The sequence below is a fragment of the Cyrtonyx montezumae genome, unplaced genomic scaffold, assembly GCF_038088225.1.
Source record: "Cyrtonyx montezumae isolate F1298 unplaced genomic scaffold, pur_monq_1.0 scaffold_6, whole genome shotgun sequence".
In the NCBI taxonomy this organism is placed as follows: domain Eukaryota; kingdom Metazoa; phylum Chordata; class Aves; order Galliformes; family Odontophoridae; genus Cyrtonyx; species Cyrtonyx montezumae.
Window position 1 is genome coordinate 14,177,826 of NW_027072067.1, and position 26,648 is coordinate 14,204,473.

Genomic DNA, 26,648 nt, shown 5'->3' on the forward strand with positions numbered 1-26,648 from the left:
ATGTGCAATACATCTTCATTTAATTGTGGTCTGGACAACTACAGATCTGTAGCACGGTGGGACTTGAATGATATTGAGGGAAAAACCACGGGTGGTCATGGAGGTAAATAAGCATCGGTGTATGAAAGAAGGGCTTCTCAGATGGCACCGACAGTTTAGAGAACAGTTATTGAGAAACGAGATTCAAAATGTAAAAGATTTCCTTTAAATGGCTATTGTAGAAGGAGCTGCTTTGGTGCTAAATGGAAATACAGAGCAAACCTGTAGCAGGTGGGGAGTGGTGTAAGGGAATGTTAAGGTGACAGAGATCTAGCTAAAAGGAGTGCTGGTGGGTGCAGTGGAGTGGGAAACGCCAAATGAGGGAGAAATCCTGCACCACCCGTAGTGCTGACATCCCCAGAATCCGAGGGGCTACCTCAGCAGAAATGAGGGGAGGGTGTGTACATGTCACGTTGCTGACTCTTAATTCTGGAGCTATTACTCTTTGTTCAAACAATCATTGAAGCTATACTTATCTTCTTCCAGGTAAGCCTCTAGAAGCCTTGTTTTACCATCAAAAAAGTCAACTGCTGTGATTTTTGTGCATCTCTTTAGCATATGCTACGTTTTCATTTACCTTTAGTTCCACTTCGGTTTTCTGCATTATGTAAAAGTTAGACTTGATGTCAGAAAGCTGGACAACGCACCTTATACCACCATCTGACTCTACACAAATGTCTTCCCAATAAATCTCCCGTTAACCAGAAAATGAAATGAGTGAATATATTCACAGCGTTAGGCTTTTAAAGGTGGCGCACAATTAGTCACGATTTTACAAGTGGAACAAATTGTTCGTAATAAAAATAACCTTTCATGTTAATCCCTGAAAATATATTTGAATTTCAGGCTCAACCTTTTTTAAAGACTTCCAAAAAAAAAAAAAAAAAAAAAAAGATTTGGATTTGTGGAGCCTGAGAATTTTTGCATAGCCTGAACTATGATAAACAATTAATATCCATTATGATATTATATAAGGGACATGTCCTCCCTGTGCTCACCCTTTAATTTTATTTTGCCTGATGTCAGAGCCTCTAGGATATGTCAATGCTTTTTTGGAAGCTTGGTGTTCTCAATGGTATTTGAATGGCTTAAATTGAGTAGTGTAAATGTAAGTGGAAGAAACAGGGCAATGAAACGCATATTTGATAAGTAATAAAACCTCTTAAATTTCAGTGGGCGATCATTCCAACATCACCACCATTACTCTTTAAGACTAATCTCCCTCTAAAATTCTACCCTACAGTAATGTCATTAAAATTCCTTTGAAAAGGCTGCATGGTATTTTTGTTCCTTTGGAAAAACTTAGATGATGGGAAAAAATGGATCCTGCATCAGAGTGAGATCTTCCACATGTTCTGTATCTATATAATGGAAACAATAACGTTCCACCAATTTCTATTGGCTTGCTTAATTACCTGATGTCAGAATGGGAGAAACTTTGCAGGTGCCATTGTCTTTGCTACTGAAATTCTGGCATAGTGTCATAGCGTATTTATTTGTTAGTTGTTAATTTTAAGGTTTTGCTAGTTGATCTTAATTTGATAGACCAATGAAATCTAAGAAACCTCAACAGCTCACAGACCAGATTAGAGTGCTTCAGGACTGGATGTGGTAAATATTAGCTTTTGTGGGGCTACTGTGTTATAGTTACAACTAGGTTTTGCTCACCTGCTTTGGCCAGAGGCCTAGGGCACTTGATTCATTCTATGAGAGAGTGGAGCAGTTCAGTGTGTGTTAGCTGGTGGCCCTCAGAGCATCCATGTGAAGAGTGCAGCAGCACTTGGACCTTTTAAAGAACGCTTACAAGTGAGGATGCAGACAGGCAGGGGAAGCAACTGGATTAATTTGAAAAGCAATTAGCCAAGGGCGACTTCCTCTGCATCCCTTCTCTTTCTGCTTCCTGTTAGCTCTGCTGATGCAGGTTCCTACTGGATTGTCTTGCTTCTGAGTTTGCAATAGAGAACGGGAACAACCCGCTGCTTATCCATAAGGCTCTCAGCTGTGGGACATACTCCTCCCCCCTCCAGCTCCAAGTCTCTACCTTGAGAGGAGACTTGTGGGTTAACTCCTGAGAGGCACATAGGTTTATTTTATTTTATTTTTTAACCTTATTTTATTTTAGTGATCAGGGAACATGGGAAGAATGCAAGTAGGTGAATGCCCTCTTTGATTTGTGTTGTTCCTGAGCATAATCTGCTAACCTGGCAGGCACCAGGCACGAGCAGAACTGCTGTCCCAGACTCTGGCTGCTTTGCAGGTGGTTGGTTGCAGTTTGTGGGTTGGCTCTGGGGAAGCAATCAGCCCAGAAAGCCCCATAGTGGTACGGAATGGGGAGCTGGAGGCACTGTGGGGCTGATCACCTGCTGCTCACGTAATGGGACTTATTCTTTTAAGCAGGGATAACCTGAAATCATGAGGCTTTCCACCCACATCTGAAAAATGCACAGTGGAGCGTTTACCCTAAAAACAGCACAAGTGTGGCATCTTCCCCCTCCCCAGAGGGACAGGCTGAGCAGCTACGAGAGGAAAACCTCCAGCAGCCAGCAGTGAGGTGAGAGCTGGGCTGCAGTGGGGTCTGTCCTCACCCTGGGAGCTGGGGGAGGCTTCTGGGGATGTGTGTTTAAAGCACAGATGGAAGGGCTGGCTGGGGTTGTGAGAGTGAAGGGTGGTTTTGACTGTGATAGATTTGTGCCGTAAAGCTTTGAAGAGCAAGGAAAAGGCTTCAAGAGCGAGTCTAAATGACTTTACAATTCTGGCACGATGCTCACTTTGCCCTGCAGGACGCTGGGACACAGCCTGTGCTCCAGGCTCTGCAGTGACCATGTCCCCTCCGCTCACCTCGGACCTGGGCTACGTGCCCCCTGACGGCGGCTGGGGCTGGGCGGTGGTCTTCGGAGCCTCCATATCGGTGGGGTTCGCGTACACCTTCCCCAAAGCTTTCACCATCTATTTTAAAGAGCTCCAGGCTGTTTTCAGCATTTCCTACAGCCAGCTTGCCTGGATCACATCCATCATGTGCGCTACCACCTACGGGGGAGGTAAGTGAAGCAAGAGATGAACCTTTCCTGGTGTGGGATGGGAGAAGGTATTTCTTTGAGGAAGTCCTTGGAAAGTTCTGATCTTAACCATGACTTTTTCTGACGTTGCGCATTGGCAAAAGAGAGAAAAATATCTCTGCTACGTAATTGACAGCATGTATGATGTCATCCGCTCTTCTTATTTCATTGGAAGTCTTGCTATGCTTGGCCACGGGGAAATTGTTTTAAATTTGAGCAGCCACTGCAGCATATTTGGTATGACAGTTTTTGTCCTGTTCCTGTTCTTTGCTGTCTTTTTAAAATAAAACAAAAACAAATATGTTTCTGGCACCTGTGACTGTAGAGAAGGCCTTGGAATTGTGAAACCTGAAGCACAGTTGATCAGCAGTCATGGCACGATGTAGTGTAAATCACATGTGTACAACCTGTTAGCTTTGTGGTCTTGCTGCCCAATTTTTCTCATGTTTTAATTAAAAATATATATATGAAGATATGATTTGTTACTTATATACATTAACTATATTATATATTTTATATGCAGCCCCAGACGATTCCTCTTCACTGAGTAAGGCCCAGGAAGGATAGCCCTGGTGTAAATCTTGAGTCAGTGTATGAACGTATTTTTCAATATTCCCTAATTCTGATACTACAATCTTGGTGTAAATCATTAAGGGATTACATTAACATTGCTCTCCAGAGGAACCTTCCGAATGGACAAATGCATCCCCCCAATCACTTCAGTTGAATTGTTGGCTCAGTACTTGTCCCTGTGCTGCAAACATTTTGGTTGCACCGACGTCACTGAGTGGCTATGCTGAGAGGGATGCTTGCCTCATGATTGATGCTGGGTATCAGTCTGCTGCTTTTATCTGAGCCCCTGGCATGGCTCTTGCAGTTAATGGTTAGCAGAGAGGCCACCTTGTGTAGGTTGCTGATGGCCCGTGAGGTACGGCCGTCAGAGGCCACTGCTTGGCTCTTGGTGCTTTTTAGCTTGGGTTGCAAAGGTGAAATGTGAAAAGATTTACAACTAGGCTGTGCCAGCTCACACCTACCAAAGCTCTAACAAGGTCAAGTGACGCTATTACAGTGGGAAGGACTATTACAAACAAGTTGTGGCTGGAGGGATCCTCTTGGTGCCCGTCCTTAGTAACGGAGTTGTTTGGGTTGAGCACTGCAAGAGTGGGGTGTGCCTCCTGTCCATGGGCTGCACACATCTCGTGTGCTTTAGGAAAAGCTTTCTTTGGTGATTAAAAAAAAGGAATTCCTTTCATATGCAATCTTGTCACGGGTGGAGGCACAAGGAGGACATTTCTGAAAGGATCACTTTGCCTTCACACATTGCTTTGCCAGTGCCCAAGTCAACGTTGGCTATGGTGAACCTGTATCTTGGCTCTCTTCAGATGTTGTTTTCAGTGTTGACACCTCCATAGACCTGACAGCAGCAGCATAGTCACAGAAAAGGGATTCCTACGTAGAAAGAACAGATTTAGGAGTTTCATCCTGGAAAACAAATAACTGAGCTCATAAGTAATTGACTGCTCAGTTTGATCTTCCTTTCCTACGTGAGCATAAGTATAGGGGAATTCTGCAGCACCCAGTGAGGCTGTGTATGAGGGAGGAGGAAAGCAATGATAAGCCTTGCCACAGGGGATGCACAGGGGATCCAACAAATATTGGATATTTCTTTTGGCTGAAATTTAGACTGCACCAAAGTCCACAGTCACTTGGCCATCACCCTTAGTGGAGCCAGGATTTCACCTGCAAATTCGATATGCTCATCTACAGCACCAGGAGCCTGGAATATTTCAGCCCAGGTACTGTGTTTGGGGTGAAAAGTGAATGCAATGTTAGAAATACTGTGCCTGTAAGTGCTCACTTTGACAAAAGTCTCCAGGAATGCTAAGTGATGGAGTGCCCTACATGCACAACCCAGCTGATGAGGACATCCTGGAAGCTGCTTTACATGAGGTCGTGTCAGTAGCACAGAGGGGTTATTGGGAAGGTCACTCTGCAAGCCCAGGATTACAGCAAGCTTCAGCAAACACTGCACTGGACCCAGTGTCTCCTCTCTTTGATCTCTTAGGGCAAAATGGATGTACAGTGTCAAAAGTTCAGCGAGCTCCTACAGAGCAATCCATGTAAGACCTTGAAAGTTAATACTAAAGCATCATGCTTGGTCTGCTGGACAACGGTCAGCTAGAAGAGCAAAGAAACATGGAAAATGCAGGCACAGGAGCCTGGCTGCTTTCACCTACAGTAACGCTGTGTTGCATCATCCTGCACTAAGGGTACAGGGGCTGATCTTTAGGGATGTAGCATCCAGCTGTCCATATTGCCCGATGCACAAATAACCTCTTCCCTTGGTCAGTTCTGTTTCTTGCTTTCATGTCACAGTATGTGACTAAGTTTGGAAGGCAGCAGGAACAATCCTGTCTCTGGGGCAAGGCAAAGGTGCAAGGAGGTTTCTGGGGACAATTACAGTCACTCAGCAAGTGAGGCAAACTGGAGTAAAATGGGACATAGCTCAAATTTTACTTCCCCAGCACCAAAGGACCTTTATTCACTGCATGTTTACCTTGAGCAAGGAGGTATGCACTTGTCAGCCTGGGCTTGGGGAGCACTGCACCCCGTGTCCTTCAGTAGAGTCCCCATTGCTGTTGGTACTAATGAGCAACGTGCTCTGTGCTGACTGATGTGTGACAGCATCTCCAGCACAACCTTCCACCCCAGCCGTTTTCTTTCCTGTTTGCGTGGACAAATTGAAATGCTATGAGTTTGGTGACATTAAAGAAAAGCGTGGTGTTTGCTCTACTTCTTTTTATCATTCAAGGCTTGGCATGGCCAGACAAGGGTAGATGTGGCACTGAGGAACGTGGTTAGTGGGCATAGTGGGGAATGGGTTTATGGTTGGACTGGGTGATCTTAGAGATCTTTTCCAACTTTAATGATTCTGTGACATCTGCCGTTGATGTTAATAGCCGAACTCTGCATCTTTGAGTATTCCAACTCTGTTGTTTTTCTCTTATTACAGAAATTGTCCAGATATATCAGAGCAAAGCCCTACTGGGATTAAGATGTAAATGAGATGAAGATGCGATAGCAAAGGAATAATTTGCTTTAATTCCCCAATGAAAACATTCCAGTTATTAGATTTAAATTAATTGTTGCCATCTTCTTACCAACACAAATGCTTCTGTTTGGGCTACTGATTAAAACCCTGCAACAGGGGAGAAGCAGGAGAATTGATGTCACCGTTGGGTTTGTGTTGTGGTTTCTGGGAATCTAGCACTTTAGTAGCAGTGCTTCACATATCTGGTGGGTTTTCCCAAACAATGATCTATATTAGGATGGATTGATACCTTAGAAAAGAAAATACTGTTATGAAAATAAATGCATTTACATACTTTTGGAGGAGTTTTCATAAGACACTGTGCTGAGGAAGGTGCCGGTGCTGTGTCTGCGTCACCAAGGAGAGCACTTTGGTTTTGCAATGAGTGCTGCTCATAATTTCTTTCATAAATGGAGAAGCAGTACTAACCTCTGTTATTGATTGGTATTTGCTGCCACTGCATTTTATTAGTAAATAGAAAGTGGCAGCAGTACAGTTTGAGAAAAACAACCGTGTTATGAAAGGTGGGAACCATGGGCACTGAAAGAAGTGCAGAGCTCCTTCTCCAGGTGCTCTCCTGCAGCAGACAGAGAGACAGGTTGCTTTTTTCTTTCTCTTTTCTTGAAGTGGAAGCAGGTTCTATAGCCTTTAATTGACTTTCAAAGGCTCAATGTGAGAAAAACACTGTTCAATTACAGAGCTGTAGCTCCCACCTCTGACTGCAATAGAATGCCATGTGCAAAAGGCTCCAGGTAAAATCCAAATACTGAAGTGGACTACGAAAAATTGAATGGTAGAATGGTTTGGGTTGGAAGAAACCTTTAAGATCATCTAGTTCAACCCATCCACTGCAGGGAGAGACACCTCCCACTAGAACAGGTTGCTCAAAGCCCAATCCAGCCTGGAAAAATGAAAAAAAAATACTTTCCATTCTCAGAGAACCCCACATATTTTTTACTTTTTTCTTTTTTTTTTGCTTTTTTTTTTTTTTTTTTGGATAAGGAAAGCACTCCAGTGACTAACACTGGTCACTCTTCTTTTGTCCTCTTGCTTTTGTGACTTCATATTTTAAAGGACCTTGTTTATCAAACCTCCAGCTTCAATAAGCAACAGACACTTGAAATATCAATGAGGACTGCTAAGAGTGGAAAATGGATGGAAGGTGGAGGGGGAGCAGGTTCAGCCCTGGGCTTGTTCCCTGCCCCTTTCCCCTTTGCCCCTTATCTCTCCCCAGCTCTGGAGCTGAGCACTGGGAATACAATAGCTGTCGTGTATTTACATGGAGGACTGCGATAGGGAAATGAGTCAGTGGAAAACATATTGTGCAATTTAATCAATTTTGTTGCCTCTTGCCAACAAATTAAAAAACCTGCCCTGCAGGGAGTGGCTGCTCCCTGTGGATGCATGAAAGGGACCAGCCCTGGGGCTGTGCTCCTGCCCCACACCTCCCTCCACTTCAAGGAAGCCCTTTTTGCCCTTAGTAGCCCAGGATTTCTGCTGCAGGCATGGTTTTGGAAGAACCCCCCCCCTTTTCCCTCCGATGGGTCCGTTCTGCTTGTGATCATCTCATCAGAACAACAGCATCAGTGATGGTTTTCAGGGATCTTTAGAAATCATTTGTTCCTTTTCCAGTATCTCTTGAAGCTACCATTTTCCTGCTTCAGTTCTGTTTTTATATCTAGTTTCTGCAGATGTTTGCCTGGAAAGTGCCACGCCAGTGTTTGCTGCAAAGGGAATTCATTACATTGCACCAAATGTGGTGTTCCTGCAGAAGGAACCTCTCCCATCTCCCGGCCCAGGACGTGGCTGAAACTATGCCTGCTTGGAGAAAACCATCCCGTCCCCTTGTTCAGCTGCAGACAGGGATTTTCATACTGGGAAGATTTCACTATGAGTGCAGATTTCATGTGTGCAAGGCTGCACCATAAAAGCGGGCCGTGTGGATGCCTGTGGCTCACAATGTGGTGCTGGACTGCACCATGACAAAATTCACCAGCTCACTGTGTTGTGGTCCTGCACTTATGAGTCAAGTACTCCTGCTCTGCTTGAGCTTACTCAGTTTCATAGGAAGAAAGGAATGGTCATAATACGTGTAAAACATCTTACACGTGTGTTGTAAGGGGATTTTTAAAGCTTAATAGTGCCAGGAAAATGACAGAATGAGACAGCAATTCCTTCCCCCTCTCCATTATTTCTTAATTGCCTATATAGAAAAACAGGATTTATGGTGGTACAGGCTGTGTGGAGAGTGCTGGAGGGAGGCTGGGATAGGGAGGAGGGGATCTTCTCGTTTCATTAGTGACGGTCGTGTTTGCACCTGAGCCAGAAGTGAGCAATTTGTGGTGATAAAATGAGGAGGAACACCATGTGGGTCCATCTCCCAAAGTCCTTGGGGAATCCTAAGGACAAATCTGCCCAAATCATGCCCCAATCTTCATGTTTGCACATGAATGGAGGTGTCCATAACAGGTTGCCCAGAGAGGTTATGGATTCCCTGTCCGTGGAGACAGCCAAGGTCAGGCTGGATGGGCTCTGAGCACCTGATGGAGCTGTAGGTGTCCCAGTTGGACCAGGCAGCCTTTAATGATCCCTTCTAATTCAGATAATTCTACATTTCTATGAAATCCATGTGAATTTGCACAAAACTGGGGCTGAGATCTGTCCTCTGAGACCTGCCAGGCTGCTACTTGAGTCCGAAGGAGGCAAGGTTGAGCAAGACACGAGCCTGGCAGCAATACTGCAACTTTCTAGCAAGAGCAAACAGTACTGATGTTTCCCCCAAAACAGCATGAAAAGTGGAGCACAGAGTGAACAAGTGAGGGTAACCAGCAGGTGTCCATCTACCAAGTGCTGTTGTGCTGTAGCAGTACAGGAAATCAGTGCACAGCCTGGTAAGGGGAAGGGAAGAAAGCTGGTAGAAACACGACAGAAATAGTAATTTTTGTTTAAATTACTGTGAGTGGTTTAATTAACCCCAGTAAGGGTGGTTGGGTGTTGGTGCTTGGTGTTGCAGAGGTGGGGATCCAAAGATAAGGAAAGGAAAAAAAAAAAAAAAAAAAAGGAAAAGGAGCAATATATGTAAAGGAGGCTTGGTCTGCTGGCTCAGCACGGGGCGGTTCAGGAGGCTGCCCTGTCCCATCCCATCCGGCACCGCCCAGAGCTCAGAGCCGCTCCTGCAGGTGGGTGCTGTGTGGGGCTGTGGGGTCTCGTGTGGGGCTGGGGATGTCCTGGGGGGGCTCCCGGTGGGGGGCTGCTCAGGGTTTGAGTCTTTATTTTGAATCTTATCCTCATCCACTGGGATTTCCAGTGCTTGCCCGCTCTTGCTCCAAGACCCCATAGACGTGCCCTATTAAACCTAGGCAATGTTTGCAATATTCGTTGACACCAAAGATCAATAGCTGGAAGCTGCACTGGGGCCGTGCTGTCACTGCAGCCTGGGGGAGCACTGCCAGCACTGACACTGCCCATTTGCACTTTTATTTTTCAGGGCTTCCCAAGGAGCACCAGGTGCCCACTCGCGTCCCGTGGCCATGGCTCCCCACATCGATGCGGGGCCAGTCGCCAGCCCCCCAGATGGTGGCTGGGGCTGGGTGGTGGTCTTTGGGGCTTTCATTTCTATCGGCTTTGCATACGCCTTCCCCAAAGGCATAGCCATCTTCTACAAAGAAATCCAGGATTTCTTTGACACATCCTATAGCGAAATCGCGTGGGTCTCCTCCATCATGTTGGCCACGACGTACGGTGCAGGTGAGTACGCCTGCCCCAGCCTCTGGGTTGGATATCTCTGCTCAAAAGGGAGCACATAGGGAAAGCACCAACACCCATCTGAACTGCTTTATTAGCAGATTAATTTTCTAGTTGTGTTTTCCAGCCTTGTTTAGGGAAACGTGTCCACACGCAGAGCATCGTTGGTGTTTCTTTGGTGTGGGGTTCCTCTCTTGTCTCTGACACAAAGCACGGCTGGGATAGGATGTGTGGCTGGAGGTGGCAGTGGGGCTTGCTTCTTGTGGCAGGTTATAATCACAGCAAGGAAATCACAAGGGTCAATCATTCTCATCAGTTGCAAAGGAGTACAAATGAGGTTGCTTTTTCTCTGTTGTTCATTTGTTTTTTTTTTAAATGAAATAATTGTGGTAGCACTTTCCTGACTCAAGGAGAGCCTTGGTCTGCCTTTGATAAAGTCTGCAATAGGAGATAGACAGAAAGTATGCTCTGTGATTGCAGGAAGCATCATCAGAATTTATCTCAGCTATTAAATCAATTCTGGAAATATTTTTTGTTAAATTGGTGTATTTTTCTTCCCTAGTAATGCACTCACTGTGGTGCAGTTCTTAATGAAAGTAATGATGCTTTATAGAGAAGTGTAAGCAATGCTCAATTCAGAACCTACTGTGATCCTCTCTGTTACAACCCAGGGCAAAATCTTGGTGCTACTGTTCTGCTTGAAATGTAGAAGACAAAGAGAGCAGCTTGCTTGGTCCTCTGTACCATGCCACCAGCACAGCGTAGCAGCTGTTGATTGCAAACATCCTCAGGAAGCAGTACCTCACTTTCTTGGTGTGCTCTTTGATGCAGGGATTTGTTTTGAGGGGCACTCCTTGCTGTAGATAGAATGTGTGTTTGTATTTTGCAGTCTGAGTGAGGCTGCAGAAAACAATTCTGCCGCTCACAAACAATCAGTAAAACGAATCTGTGCAGCAAAGCTGGCAGCCCAGTGCTCTTCTCAATCAAACAGTGTCACTGTGCTCTTTGTATCCGTTGTAGCTTCCATAGGAGTAAATAGGAGGCGTTACTTTCAGAGCAACCTACATACAAAATAGTAACGCTATCGATTTAATAGCAGCAATGTTCTTGTAGCAGCACTGAGCCTCTCTAGGGCTTTAAGGAGGTGAGGACTGGGGGCTGGAATAATGCCTTACATTATGGCCAGCTGTTAGAGTTTATGGAGCACAGTGGAGTCTTGATCTTTGTCTTGCTATACCTGCTGTGGTACTCCCCAAATCTCCAGGGTGCTGTTCTTACATCTACCAATTTCTACGAAAATTAGGGAATGACCTGCCTGCTCTACAGAGATAGGCACGGATTGCTGCTTCTTGCAAATACAACAAAAGCCAGAGTGTTTCTGAACCGAAAACCTTATCCCGAAGCCAGCCAGTATTCATTGCTCTTGTTATTTATTATTTATTGTTTTGAAATTGAATGAGATGTCCGAAGATTTAATTCTGGAGGTGCCCCACAACTGAGTCTTTTCTCCAAAGAAACTTTCTCCCAGAGCTTGTAACTGCTTAATAGAGCCTCAGCTACAGCAGCAAGCAAGAGATTGGGAAGTTGAAAGTCAACCACTGACCTTGAACATTTAATCCAAAATTTTATAGCTGTATTTTATTACATTGCTGGCATGATAAATTGCAGTGACAGGTTTAGAAAGGACCTTACAACATGCAGTGGCATCAAGCTATATTAATAATGAGTTTGATTCTGCAGATCTTAACTTAATCAAAGCTGCATATGTTCTCTTCTGCTCTGGTCTAAACCTCTTCAAAACCTTCTCTGTCTCCAGAAGACCTCACCCAAGTCTGTGCACTCAACACAGTTGCTTGTGGACAGCTACAGGGCTCACAAATACTCACAGCTCCGGGGCAGGAGGGGCTCCAGCCCGTTGGATGGTGTTCTTTGTGTTCTGCTGAAATATCGATGGCAGCGGTGTGGCAGTTGGACTAGATGATCTTAGGGGTCTTTTCCAACTTTCATGGTTCTGTGATTCTAAGGAGCAAAGGACTTATCCGTCTGCATTATGCTTGAGGGGCTGCAGGATGGTCTTTCCATCACTTTTTGTAACTGAATGTGCATTGTTCTGCCTGGCTGTTTTGTATAGAGGAGGCAAGAGGAACCCCACATGGTACATCACACCGATACCTGCGGTGGCTGTGCAGATGCTGGGGTCCAAGCCCAGGAGCTCCCAGAATGAGCACAGCTCCGCTGTATAGTGCGTGATCATAGATTCATTCCATCCTTCTGCTCACTGTGGCCATCTCTTAGAGACCCACAGGGATGAAGGAGCTTCCCTGTGTCACTGAAGCACAGCGTCTCCCCACGCTGAGGCAATACTTGGTGTAGCAGCACTGTTATCTGCATGGATTTTGTTTAGGAAACCAGGTGAAAGATGATTTGATTTCTGTAATGGATGATGCCATGGATTCATATACTTCTCCTGACTCTCAGAAAGCACTCAAACCCAACAAGGTCACCATGTATGTACTTGTATTTTTTATTATTTTAAATAGCCCTGTTCTGGTTAAGAGCAATAATAGCACTATAGGTTAGGGTGAAATATTTCTGTGTTCGTGGACTTCGTCACAAAGCTTTATCATTTTGTCCTTCACTGGAGCTAGCAAGGTCACCGGGCAGGAGTAATAGAGATGTGATAGACTTAATAAAAACAGAGATTAATATGAACTAGAAGAAAGCAAGGAATTTTGGTTGGGGAATTGTTAATGTTTTGCAGGCAGTTATTAAGCCCAGGAGTAAGTTATAATTCATTCCAAAATGTGAAGTTAACATGTGTGAAGGCTTTTCCCTTTGTCAGGACGGGATGTGTTTGTGTGTTGCTGCAGGAAGGGGTGCAAGAGTGCTGAGGCCAACTTGTCACGAGGTGATGGCCTTAAGTTGCACCAAGGAAGGTTCAGATTGGATATTAGGAAAAATTTCTCCTCAAAAAAAGTGGAGAGGCACTGGCACAGGCTGCAGAGGGATGTGATGGAGTCAGTGTCCTGGAGGTGTTCAAGAACCGTGGAGAGGTGGCACTGAGGGACATGGTCAGTGAGCACGATTGGAGTGGTTGTATGATTGGACTTCATGATCTTAGTGTTTTTTTCCAAACCTAATGGTTCTATAACTGCTCAGCATCCATGCTCTCTCAGTCCAGTTACGCAGGGCTTCTGGGAGATGGACAGAGGCCTCAGAGAGAATGCCCAGGTAGAGCAGGGCATAAAAAGGGGCAAGCAAAGGAAGTTAGTTTGTGCGTAGGGAACTGATCTACAGCTGGATTTCATAATGGAAGGGACAAAAAGCTGCGGCTCTGCCAAAATAAAAGCTTAGCTACAAAAACCATGGGAAAGAAATTCAGAAAACATAAAGCCGTGACCTTCTGAAGGTGAGCAGCTGTGGTGTGGTGGGGTCCAACCCAGCGGCCCGAGAAAGTGTTGAGCACAAGCAGCAGCACGCTTGGCACCTGCCATGCTGTCCCCTTGCAGGAGCAGTTATTTAATTGCCTAAATACGAAGTGACACAAAGGACCTTGGCTCCAGCCCTGATTCTGGAGCTTTTGGCCTGTGGCTGCTCTGCAGCGCATCAGTAGTGCAGGCTGGGAATTGAAATGCCGAGGCACTGATCAGATAAGATTGCTGGTTAAGGATGAGGATGCTTTGTCTCTCTCAAGCTTGGATCTTATCTGCTTTGTTTTTTCCTTCTTTTTTTTTTTTTCTTTTAACCCCACAATGCTGCCTGCCCTGGAAAATGCATATGTGTTTAGGGTCCTTGGCTTTCCAAGGATGTGTCTGGTGGGTGCACGTGCTCCTCAGCCCCTCATGTGTCCTGGCAGCCTGTTAATAACACAGGGCACTTCTTTCATTGCCTGGGTAATGAGGAGGCTGCTCTGCTACAAAGGGCTGGTACCCTGGTGGATAAATTACGAGGCCAACGGCAGTGTTGTTATCCCACCGAGGGAATGAGATTATTACTGAGGAAATTGCAGGCCTGCTGCTGCCGTTGTTTTACCAGTGGTGTAATAATAGGCTTTGGTTTATTAGTATAAATGATTTCCCTCCCTTCCTCCCAGCTGGGTACGCTCACTCCTGTCCCCAGTGACTCCGTGCAGCCCGCGCCAGTCCTGTCCGGCTGAGCCTCTGCGCACTATCTGTGCTTTCACAGCAGATTGGAAAACATAAACTATCATCTGGGCAGCTCTGACCAGCGTCTGCACAGCCACAGCTCTTTGGAAAGCTGAGAAAAGCTGAGCTGTGCGTGCAGCCCCAGTGCTGGGGACACTGCTGCTCCCACATCTCCGCCCCACACAGAGCGCACTTTGAAGCATTGCTGTTTTATCACCTGCACGGCCATCACGTGGTCCACATAGCAGAAATGTGGCATTCCTACGGTCAGAAGGTCGGTGTTGTGAAACCTAGGATAAGCCCATGTTGCATAAAGCCCTCTCGGGTACGGTGCAGAAACATTTCAGCAGCAATTCATCCCATCCCGGTTCAGTTCATTGAGGGCGGGGAAAATTGAGGCTGTTAATAGCTGGTTAAATTAAAAAATAAAAACAAACCTCACAAGGTGGGCTTTGCAAATGAGGAATGCGTGTGTGGTCAGAGGTAAGGGAGAGAAGAACACTTTAAATAGGATGCTTGTTAAAAATACATTGGTGTTTTGCACTGACACTGGAAGTTTTGCTGCTCATAAAAAATTCATAAGGCTTACTGAGAAAAACAGAAAAGCAATTCAAGTGTCTATTTCGTGAGCACTGTCACACTTGCAGGAGTTTAAGCCAGTCCTGATTGATATTTCTTGTTAAATGCCACGTGTGCCTTCCCCATAGTTCAGTGGCTCAAGAAGAAACGACGTGATGGCCTGGCTTTATGGGGGAGAGATGGGAAGAGCCTGGGGTACTTCTCTTCATGGTTTTACAGTCTCCTCTTCAGAGTCCTTTTCATGTCTGCAAACACAAAACTCAAGGTGAAAAGTAATTGGACAAGCTAACAAATGAGGCAGGGCTTGTGTGCTTTCCCAGCGGCGAGCTGCTGTGCTCTGTGTGCAGTTGGGATCAGCCTCTGTCACGGCCTTCCATGCCCCAGCCGACAGCCGATGGAAAGCTGTCACAGGTATGAGAAAGGAGAGGCTTTGTGCAGGAAGGGCACTAAACCAGGATGATTTATTTGAGCTGGGGACACTGCTCCGTGTGATGTCAGTCTTCCTGGAGAGCAATGGTCCCAGCAGCATCTTTAGGGAGTATTTGGTGTGAGCAGTTCTCTGAGTGAGGTATGCCATCCCTTCTCCCTGTTGGCAGCCCTGTGTCAGCAGCTTCATGCTTTTAATACAGCATGGTGCAAGGGAATGATTGAATCTTACCTCTGTTTTTCCCATAAGAAATTGCTGTGCACTCTCTGCTGTGATGGGGATTCTGTAGGGAGGATGCTGGCTCGGTGATGCTGCTCTGGTCCCCATGATGCCATGCTGGGGGACACGCTCTGCAGCTGAGATGACCTTTGCTCCTTAGAATGATTTCTTGGGGACTCCACTGCTGGCTCTGCATGGTCAGGACAGGCAAATGGCAGCTTTCTGAGCACTTAGTTGGCTATTTCTCTAGTCCCATCCTCACCTGGCTCTGCAATTAAAGAAAATCAGCCCAACCCCTGTTAGCTCCTTGGCCAAATGGGTTGGGTTTGAGGACAGAAGCCCGTAGTTCCTGCACACCAGGCAGTGTGAGCAAGCAAAGGTGCCTTGGGATCTAAGTTCCTGTAATAGGTTTCTGTGTGGTAATGCACATCATCTTTATTCTTTTCATGCATGCTGAATAACAGTTAAATGACAGGTCCTGTTTTTTCAATTCCACTGTTTCCAGATGCTGTCACACTTTTAATTTTTGCAATAGCTGCAAGCAAAGTAGTAATCTTGTTTCCCATTTCCCATCACGGCGGTCCACAGCTTTGTTGTTCCCTCTTCTTAATTCCTCCCCCAGACGTGAGCTATTTGATGTCCCCTCTAGCTCCCCAGAACACTGCTGTCTGATCTCCTGTCTGACGGCTGCTCCCTGTGAGCAGTGTGCCGTGGGTCCTGCAGGGCAGGAGCAGTGCATTGGCATCTGTTGGGGTGACACTGATGGCTGCAGACACCTGGGCAGGGTGGAGGTGTGTGTGGCTGTGATTTGTGCCTTCACTGGCAGGGTCTGCGTGCTGAAGTGTGCAAAGCTATGTGACATTGCATGCTAGAGTTTCTGCCGAGAGATGGGACAGCTACTAAAAGGCTGCTCCTTTAAAGCCTATGGACAGTCACCTCTGTGTTTCTGTAGGTCCAAATGAATTAAGTGGAAGTAATTTGGAGAATGTAATTTGCTTCAGTGCATTTAAAAAGTCTGCCCAGGACTGTTACGAAACCTTTGCCCCGTGAGCAGCACAGAGAGGTTTGGTTTCCCATCTGTTTGAAGCCATGTATTGGATTCTCCTGTGTCTCATAAGGCATTGGTCTGGCAGATGCTTTCCCTGCAGGCTGGGCACTTGTCATGACCTTTGCAATGGATTCTCCAGCATCTGGAAAGGTTCAGAGGAGATGCTCTGCTCCTGGCTTTCTCCTCTCCCTGGTTGCAGTTGGTATCTTTGAGGTCTCCAAAGCCAGCGTGACGCGGGTGAACTGTCCAGGGAGCTCAAATGCTGCCGCTCACATGCGTGAGCTGTGATCCCATATGCTGTGCTGCTTAAGCAAAACCAACTCATGGTGCCTCGAAGTTAATGTTTCAGGGTGCAAAGTGGAGAGATTAAGGCTGCTCCTAAGCTCTTCGCCATTCCACGAAAGCCCGGCTCAGCTCAGGCTGAAGCACCTTTGAGACTACAGCTCTCCACCCAGACAGGCAAACAAATGGGGCTGATTATCCCCTTGTAGGGCTGATAAGGCTGATGATAGTAGATGAAGACTGTTAGCTGAAGGTCACCCAGACCTGCAGCAAAGCCTGCCTGAGATCCACCCCCCCCCTCCACCCCCCACAACTGCTCAGGAATGATGAGAATGGGGAGCTGTGTGGCTGGGACATTGCCTTCATGGAGGCTGCCCCAGGGGTGTGCTCTGTGCTCTTCTTAGATAAGCACTCAGCAAAACAGGTTCTGTTTCGAGCAGGAGTTGGAACCTGAAACCTCCACAGTCCTTCCAACATCTGCTATTCCAGTTTCTATGGCTCCTACAGCTAAATTGACTACAGCAAACAACAACTTCTGCTCAAAGCCACCGTCTTCTTTCACTTCCTCAGATTTAAATGCTTCCTTTTGGTATCTGCACTCTTTGTTAAGCCATTTCTCTCTTTCATCGTTTTGCACTTTCCTGAACCACTTCTTTACATAAATACAAGACCAAACTGGTTCTTTGGAACCAGTTCATCTATCATCCCATACTGTTTCTACCGACAGAGGCTGCTATTAAGAATTAATTAACTGTTCTGCTCAAGCTTCAATCCTGGTCAGCAGTACCGGAATTGCATTAAGTAGAGACATTAAAAATGCAACAGTGTTCCTGATATCAGCCTCAAAATATGAACCACTGCTTTGTGCATGTGGTTATGCATCCTAATAAATCATGGAGTTCCTGTGCTGGGGTTGGTGTATTCACCCAGTATCGCTGTTTGCCTTCAGTGATGAAGCTGTTTGTTCCTGGGGCAGGGACTGTCACCATCACAGCCACCATGTTGAATGGGACACGTTTCCATCCCCACACAGTGCAGATCAACTTTCTTTTTCTGTTTTCTTCCTGAAGTCACACTAAAACCTGTCAGCAGCACCCCGGGGTACTAATACTGCTAGTTCAACCTGCCTTCTGTCAGCTGTGACCGCTTCAAGGACCTTATTTCTCTCTTTCCCCAGGTCCCATTAGCAGCATTTTAGTGAACCGCTATGGCAGCCGTCCCGTGGTCATCCTTGGAGGCCTGCTGTGTGGCATTGGGATGGTCTCAGCTGCCTTCTGCACCAGCATCCTGCAGCTCTACATCTGCGTGGGCTTCATTACAGGTAAGAAGAAAGCATCTCCTTTAGACCCACACTTGAAGTCCATTTCTGGTGGCTTGGGCATCCTCCTTTGCGATAAAGGCAAGGGAACGTGGTGGCATAAAGCTGGCAGCTGGGGCCTGGCTGGTTGACTGCAGCAGCTGAGCTTTATCACGGAGCTGGTTCCTGGCTTAGCTCCATGTCCCTGGCTGACCATCGCGTGCAGGGATGTGCTCTTTGTAGCTGAGTGCTGTCAGCCAGCAGCAATGGTGAGGATGGCTGCCAGTGCCCTCGGCTCCTGCTGAAGTCAATGCAGGCTGACTGTGCTCTGCCCAAGGCAGGACAAGCCCTCCCAGGTACAAGTGCAGCTGTGAAGAATGCACCCGTGCTCTGATGGAGCTGTGTGTTACCTTCCCTCTGTGAGACATATGAAATGAAATTACAGGGAGTTGCTTTGGTTTACGTGCCATTTGCCTGCGTGCCAGGCTAGGAAGTCTTTATCTGAAAATAATATTCATTAGAGCTGGATGAACAAAACAACCCACAGCAATTATATTTCCTTATTAAAGCTATCCTTTGAATTTTCTGTAGTGAAATATGAATCTCCATAGTGGAAATTCTATCCAGAGAAAGCATAGGCCCAGTAGTTCAAAACTTGCTTTTGAGGTTGCATTGTGCATGCTTTACCTGAATGTTCCCTGGCTCAGTGCAGCCACATGAGGTGTTGCTGCTCTCTGGACGTGAAAAGTGTGAATCCATCATTTAAAATCAAGGTATATCTAGGTGGAAAGTTTGTGTCCCTGTTCTACACCAGTATTGCTTTTATAAAATCTGCACAGTACTGAATAAATCCTCATGTAGGATTCCATCTCAAAATGTAGTGATACATGGGTTTACATCATTCCCCACCAAAAAAATAATGTCTCTAGTAAGCTGACTAATGCTGGATGAGCACGTGGAAACCATAAATCCTTATTGGTAGAGCTGGGATGTTTCCTCAGAGAGAGGCACGTTTTTCATTGGAGATGCCTTTCCTCCTGCATGCTGCATATGAGGGTGGCTGTATGGATGAGGTCTTAGCTAATGACCCATCGTTTCCAGGCATGGTGTGTGTGCTGGTGAAGGAATATTAATTTGATGGAGGAAGAGGTTTGTAATCCTGCTAACGTGCTTGATGCCTCTAATTATGCCTGAAGTGCTGTTGCTGGCCAGGCCTGACATGGAAGCCTTCAAGGTCAATTATGAAGCTGCCTGTTCATCATGTGAGACCGTGTTGCTGTATGAGAAGAGTCTTCTGTGGGGGTGATTTGCAACGGCTAAACAGCAGACTGTAAACATCACACGTTTTCCAGCCTCCTTTCTGGACTGATATCAAAGTCTGCGTTCCTGGAATGCCCAGGGTTGGAGGTACAACAGGACAGTTGGTACTGGGAGGTCTCCACCACAGTCCTGTGCCTGTGGCATATTAATAGAAACCTCTTCAGAAGAGCAGCATGGGAAGAATCTATTTACAGCAGAGGGATTGGACGTGGCAATCTTGCTTACTTTCCTGATTTTTGTCTCCTTCCATTTGTATGCAGAGCAGGGGTTGGGCTTTTGTTGGATTGCTGTCAGAGGTGGCTCTGAAGCAGCTCTGTGTGTGACGGCACCGAGCTGTGAGCTGCACAAGGCATTTCCCTGCACGTGCTGTAAAATCCAGGTTTTCCTGCTCATTAATTGCTTTGTTTACCTGTAGCACTTAGGCAAAGAAATGTGGTGTGCAGGCTGTGGGCCTGGATGGATGCCAGCCTTTACACCTTAGGTAGATATTCAGACACACATCTCTTCGCATCTGAGGTAGAAGCAGCAGATTTTCGAAGCTAAATGCAAGCCAATAAGGACTGGTCTGATTTCAGTTTAACCTCTACCAACAGGCCATCATTAAATAAAATGGAATCCAGGGTGAAGCATAAAGGAGGAAAAATGAAACTGGTGTCTTTGCTTCAACTCTTGAGGCTGAGCTTTGAAAAACCTTGAAGGGTCTTCCCTTACTAATAAAGGAAAAACAAGATCAATACCTACTTGTCTCACTCCAGCAGCGCCATTACTTCCTTCTACTAGGGAGGGGAGATGAATTTAATCTAGGGAAGGATGTTCTGTCCAGCACAGACTTTGCTTCTGTTCGTGCAACACCACCAGTAGACCTCTATGATATATTCCTGGGAAAAAAAGTGGTTGTTTGAGTAACAACTTCAGTCACAGCAAAGTTACTATAGTTTCAAAAAGCTGGAATAAAATGGAAATAAATATTTCCACCTAAAGCCAGCCGAAAGCTTGAAGTAAATTGAAATTCCAGTCAGTCAATTTGAAACTCTTCAAATTTAATTAATGGGAAGAGCATGATGTAATATTAAATTAGATTTGTCTGACTGGCAAATTAATGTTCATATGATAAAAGATTCAAGTTGCATCACCCATTATTGGCTAAGTGGGCAGCTGGCATCTAGTCTGATTTTCCTTCACCTCACAATATGAAATAGGTCTATAGAAGATTCTGTGAAAACAGCAGTTCAGTGTTTGCACATATCTACCGGCCTGGGAATACAGAGTTAAAGCAGACTCTAGTCCACTGTGCTGCATCTTCTTGGGTGAAAATAATTTCCATTTCTGAGTGCTTCCAGCTGTGTTCTCTCACAATGCTGTGTTTTGCCTGCACAGTTTTTGGGGTCAGCTCTTCTTACAGGCATGAATCCCATCCCCATCCCGTATGAATTAGGAACAAGCTGTACTTCCCAAAGACCCACCAAATGTACAGACTCTCCAGAACCAGAATTTCATATTGAGAATGTGTTTCCTCTCAAACCTAGTTGCAGAGGTATCTTCTTGATTTCTTTTTGGTACTGTAAATTTGCAGGCAATTAAAACAATACTTATCTGAGGCTTGGTAAAAAAAGTATAATTTTGTAAAACTGTTCAAATATAAGCTATCTAACATCAGTCAAATTCTACTGCATCAGTTGGTTTCTACTCTATCAGTGACTAATGACTGCATTCCTTAATTAATTTTGAGGACCTTGACCTTTCTAAATTCTCTTCTGTAAAGCAATATGCCTAATTATGTACTGCAGAGTTAAACAAACTAATTATATAGACTAATGAACAAGAAAAAAATCCGCATGACCCTATTTTCAGGATTCATGTTCTCTGGTATAATCACTTCAAGGATAACATCTCTGCTTTGTTCTAATGTGGCTCATTCTTTCCTAGATGATAGGGTGAAAAATATGTGGTATAATTTTAAAATGTCATTCTTACAGAGTTTTGCAAATTTAATTCTGTAAGGAAATACTACCAATCATAGAAATGTGTAAAGAGAAGAGATTATCATTCACTAGTGCTCTTAAATAGAACCATGGAGAGTTGAGGCCATCATAGCATTTGGTGTTTCTTCTGTCAGGTTTTAGTTGTGTGAGAGAAGCTGGTTTGCTGAATTAGCAATGCAGAGTTATAATATCATTTCTATTTCTAAATGTAATAAAAATCTATTTTAATTAGAAGAAACACTCTACAGTCCTGTGTAATTGGTATCCTCAGTAGCTGTTCTGCTGTGTACTTGCAGACCTCTAAATCTTATGCATCAGACCTGTCTCACTCACACCAAGAAATAAGGAGCTTGTGGGCAGCCTGATGTGACCTTTCTGGGCATGTCTGGTGCCCACCACCCACGGAAGGAGTGCTGGCTGCAGTACACATGAGAATGATGTGCTTTGGTGGTTAGCACCAGATTTTCATATTGAAGAGCTACCAGTTCTCCATGAATCTGCCTACAGCAATAATTTGAGGACACACCAGGTCTCAAAGCTTTCCTTGTATGTCTCAACTGTTTTTCTTTGTTTCAGGACTGGGACTTGCTCTCAACCTCCAGCCATCAGTGATCATCATAGGGAGATATTTTTTGAAGAGAAGACCTATTGCCAACGGCCTTGCTATGGCGGGGAGCCCCGTCATGCTTTGCACCCTGGCTCCTCTCAACCAGTTCCTTTTTGACAATTATGGCTGGAGGGGCAGCTTTTTAATTCTTGGGGCAATTTTATTACACTGCTGTGTTGCTGGAGCTCTCTTCAGGCCCATCAGTGCAGGCAAAGCCTCAATCAAAACCCAGTCAATTGAGGAAGGGAAGGAGGTCTTGAAAGATGTCTCTAAGGATGCCTTAGAAATGGACAGTCCCACTAACATCCCCAAGGAGACCAAAACGGAAGAGGAAGAAGAAAAGAGCTGCTGCGAAAAAGTCAATAAGTACCTCGATTTTTCCCTCTTTAAGCATAGAGGGTTCTTGATTTACTTGATTGGAAATGTGCTCATGTTCCTGGGCTTCTTTGCCCCCATTGTTTTTCTGGCACCCTACGCAAAGCACATTGGCATCGATGAATATTCAGCTGCTTTCCTCCTTTCAATTCTCGCTATTGTGGATATGATTGCCAGGCCGATCACTGGCATCGTCGCAAACAGCAAGTGGGTGAGGCCACGGATTCAATACTTCTTCAGCTTCTCCATTGCTTTCAATGGTGCTTGCCATCTTCTGTGCCCCTTGGCTTCTGGCTACACAGGGCTCGTCATTTACTCTGTCTTTTTTGGCTTGGCCTTTGGCATGGTTTGTGCCATGCTTTTTGAAACTCTCATGGACCTTGTGGGAGCTACCCGCTTCACAAGCGCTGTTGGCTTGGTCACCATTGCGGAGTGCTGCACGATATTGCTGGGACCACCTATTGGAGGTGAGTGTTTTTCCTTCCTCTGCTTCCACTGACTAGTTGCTCCCTCAAAGGGGTCTTACGTAACTTCTTGCCAGCACAGTTTGTAAGAAGTGATTCAAAACATCTTTTCTCTTCTTCCCACCCACCTTTTTTTCTGCCAGTGTCTCATCCAGTAATTCTCCTCTACTCCTTTCTGTGTAGCACTTGAGTTGAAGTCAGCGGTTTGAAGAGTGACCTTTCAGGCCCTTATCCCTTCAAATGCTTAAAATTCCATGAAATCCTCTTGTTGATGCAAGGTCAGGATTTTACCTAACAGGTGCTATTTGTCTTTAAGGCTTTGATTACTTCCACTTACAGATTTCAGTCATCTTGAAGCAATATTTAAAGTCCCTTCCAACTCATGATTTGGTGACTGTTGTTCTGTGTGTATTTGAATATAAAAAGGTAAATTCTGCTAATTCCTTTGAGTTCAATGATATCGTAATAAATTTAAAGAAGGTCCGGAATGAGGATAGTTTAACCTCCTTTCCTAGATTCAAAGTGAGAGCTGGCTAAATGACATGTCTTGCAGAGCCATTCAATACTTCATATTACCGTGTAGCTCATCTCAGTGTGACAGAAGCAGCTGTACCCTCTTGCTGTCTTAGATATTCATGTATTTAATTAATGACAAACAAAGAAAATACAATTTAAAAATGACCATTTTCTGAGCTACATAATTTTCTGTGTGGAAAAATAACTTAATGACCAGAGACTGCTAATGAGGCTAAAGCAGTTTTATGTAATAATCAGTAATATTAGTTTTGTAGGGTTTTCCCTGCTACTTTAATAAGCAGCAAATTTATTGGTTCTTTGGCATTTTAATAACCTACTGCAGGGTTCTGCATCAATGAACTAAGTAAATTGTTCCCAGTGTGCTTTATGGCTTTATCTTATTCTCAAAGGAAAAGAGGTAGGCTATCCTACTGTTGTATTTTCCAATACTCTACTCATTAAAACTCTCATTGAAGCCTATTTAGGAGACCTCTAGGTCATCCTGATTAGAAGAAAAGGAAAAAATTTTTGCAATTAGCATTTGGTTGATGTTTCACTACCCACGTGAAATACACCGTGCATTGAAAATGGTGTACGAAGACATCTGAGAGTAATTCAGGGAGAACTAGTGACCAAAACCAGTTGAAAGTTACTCTTTTTGTGATGAAGAAATGTATTTGGTGGCCATAGAATCCCTTGTTACTGCTATGCAGTGGGATAATTAATCATCAGCTTTTCACATTAAGGGTCAGTCAGAAAGTAATTAAGATCCCTCACTTTAAGGAGGAGAACATATTCCAAAAAGTCAGAGAGCTAATGGATGATGGGCCAGTTTCAAAGAGGTCTATCTGCACTATGAATGCCAGGTTAGGGGTGGGTCTTTCTTTAATTAGGATCTGGGATGTTACGAATGGTCCATGATGCCCCAGTAAGTGGGAATTAATGCTTAAGATCATAATCCCAATAAGATTTGCATTACGTTTTGACATAATGGAGAACACTGACATTTCAATTAAGCCGTCTCCCTTCAATTACTCTGTTACTCTGTAACAGAGGCATTAACCTTTTAGAGGAACCTGTCACATTTGTCTTGGCATTGAAATTATCTGACACTGCAAGCATCATCTTTGCTTTCCCTGGAACTAATGTTTTCCAGTTCCACACAGTGCACTTTGATCCTCAGATCACAGGTAGAAATGCAGAAAGGGCAGCTGTGACCAAAAGCTGAGTCCCCTCCAATGCTGGAGAATGACCCGTGGTGGAATAAATCAGTGTGTCTTTGGCACGAGTCTGAGGCCAGGCCCAGTGGCCAGGTGCCATCTCATACACAGCTTTCAGGAAGCTGCCACTGTCCCATTCCACTTTACTATACAACTTTTTGGTAGCATTACCTACATCATCGTTAACTACCCACAGGCTGTGAAGTGGAGCATGAAGTATTTGTGGGAAAAGATCAGAAGTACAGAGGATGTTTTATTTTATCCTAAAGCCACAAGGGTGTCCCTTTATAGATAGGAACTGATAACTCAATAGTCCTTCCTTCATCTCTGGGTTTATTTATTTATTTATTAAATACGTCTCTTACAGGAATGCTTATCGATACCTTTGGGGACTATAAATATATGTTCATTAAATGTGGGGCTGTGATGGTCCTGGCAGGAACGTTTCTGTTCATCATGAATTACTATAATTACCATATGGTTGCCAAGGAGGAGAAGGAAAAGAAAGCAAAAGAAGAGGATCCTAAACCTGTAAGGACAGAAAACGAAGGCAGAAATAACTGGAACAAAGAACAGGTACAGGATGGACCTGAGTTGGAACCTCTGAGAGAGGAACAAGAAGGACTGAAGAAAGAAGCAAATGGCACAAATGAAGTTTAAACCTGTTCTCGTGGGCTGAACAGGGAATTACTTCCATGTTGCTTCTGTTGGCACTAAGCTGTAAAATCACACCAGCATTTTAAATTTTGCCCCATACTTTGCCATGTCCATCCTCTTCTTTGTCTTAAGAAAAGACTAGAACAGAAACAAATTTGATTTCTTATAAAGTGCTGGGACGCACAGAGCAGTATCCCTCCATGTATCAAAGGATCTGAACCATTTTTCTGCAGCTATTTCCCATTTTCCAGAGGGAAATGTAACCACCACCCTACTATTATTCCCAGTATTATAGCTCTGTTTGGTGAAAAGGGGCAGTGACCATCAGGGCCAATGCTGAGCCCTTCCACCAGCTTGTAGGGGCTTTGCATTGAGCACTGTGATGGCTGGATCTACTCACCATGCAGTCCAAACACTTTGACTGCAGTGTCAGAATTATCCTAGGAATTTGGTACCATCTCTATCTCATGGAAAAAGAAAACAGACCACGTGCTCATCTTAAATACATGACCTACAGCCACCTGAACAGCACAAGGGCAGTACGTGCCTGTGCTGGCAGCAAAGCAGCCTGTGCCTGTGGCCAGAACATGCTAGGAAGGAGCTGACTTGGGGTGGCTCATGGTAGCTTGACTATGGACTTTCTCAGGGACCTTTGCACTTAGAAAAATGGCATTATTCAGGGGGAATACACCATGCCATTGTGCTGCAGGAGTCCTTATTCCAGATCAATTGTCTGTGCAGAAACTTAAACTGATCCGACTGTGTTCAGTTTTTTCTTTTTTCTTTTTTTTTTTTTCCTTTAGGAGGTTACACATCACTCACCAATATCTAAGTGCCTGTTACAGTTTTTATCATTTTAGTTTTTTAAAACATCCTGGTGAAGCAGTAATTACAACTAGTTAACTGTACAAATGAAGAACTGAAGAACTGAGAAGCTATACTGCTTCCCTGGGTCACTGTTGCAGAAGTAGAGCTGAGAGCAAGTAGGAACCTCTCCTCCACAGGTGATAATGTTGATCTGGGCTCTGACAAGCACTGATGTATCCCGTAACAAGCAGACATTGCCTGAGAGCTGTGGATGCTGAGTATGGCATCCTGTAGTTGAATCGTAAGTCTTTTTGAGTTTAGCTCCAAGTGGACAGATAAAAACAAGGGCTTTGGAGGCAGGTGACCCAAACCTGAAGGTAGCAGCTGTCCATAGACCAGCCAGCTATCACCTTTCTTTGCTACAGTGGAACCTATATGTGATCAAAGTCCTTTTATTTTTATTTTTATTTTTTTCCTCCATATCTTTATCACCCAAGAACTGTATTTAATTATCACTTACATACATGCTATGAAGAATGACTTGTAAAAATCTTTCCACAGATACACTATCCTTTTAAATGTAGATCACTCATATCCTCGTACAAAAGTTCTACAGTGAAAACTTCTGTTCCACTGAAGAATAATGGTCTTTATCTACTGACAGCAGTAGGACTTGAATTTGTCCCTTATGCTGCATTTCTTGGAAAAACAAAACTTGTACAGTAGGTGTAGCATTTTGTTGTTGTATTTTTAATATTCCTTGTTACTGTCAA

General features: G+C 44.7%; 1 protein-coding gene across 1 annotated transcript; it reads left to right on the forward strand.

Annotated features, from left to right (window-relative positions):
* Positions 1-9,691: 9,691 nt before the first annotated feature.
* On the forward strand, positions 9,692-25,849 carry LOC136057068 (monocarboxylate transporter 2-like). The gene is made up of 4 exons (XM_065749579.1): positions 9,692-9,933; positions 17,808-17,951; positions 21,806-22,678; positions 24,779-25,849. Exons 1-4 carry the CDS (start codon positions 9,717-9,719, stop codon positions 25,069-25,071), a joined length of 1,527 nt encoding a protein of 508 aa, XP_065605651.1. The 5' UTR covers positions 9,692-9,716; the 3' UTR covers positions 25,072-25,849.
* Positions 25,850-26,648: the final 799 nt, after the last annotated feature.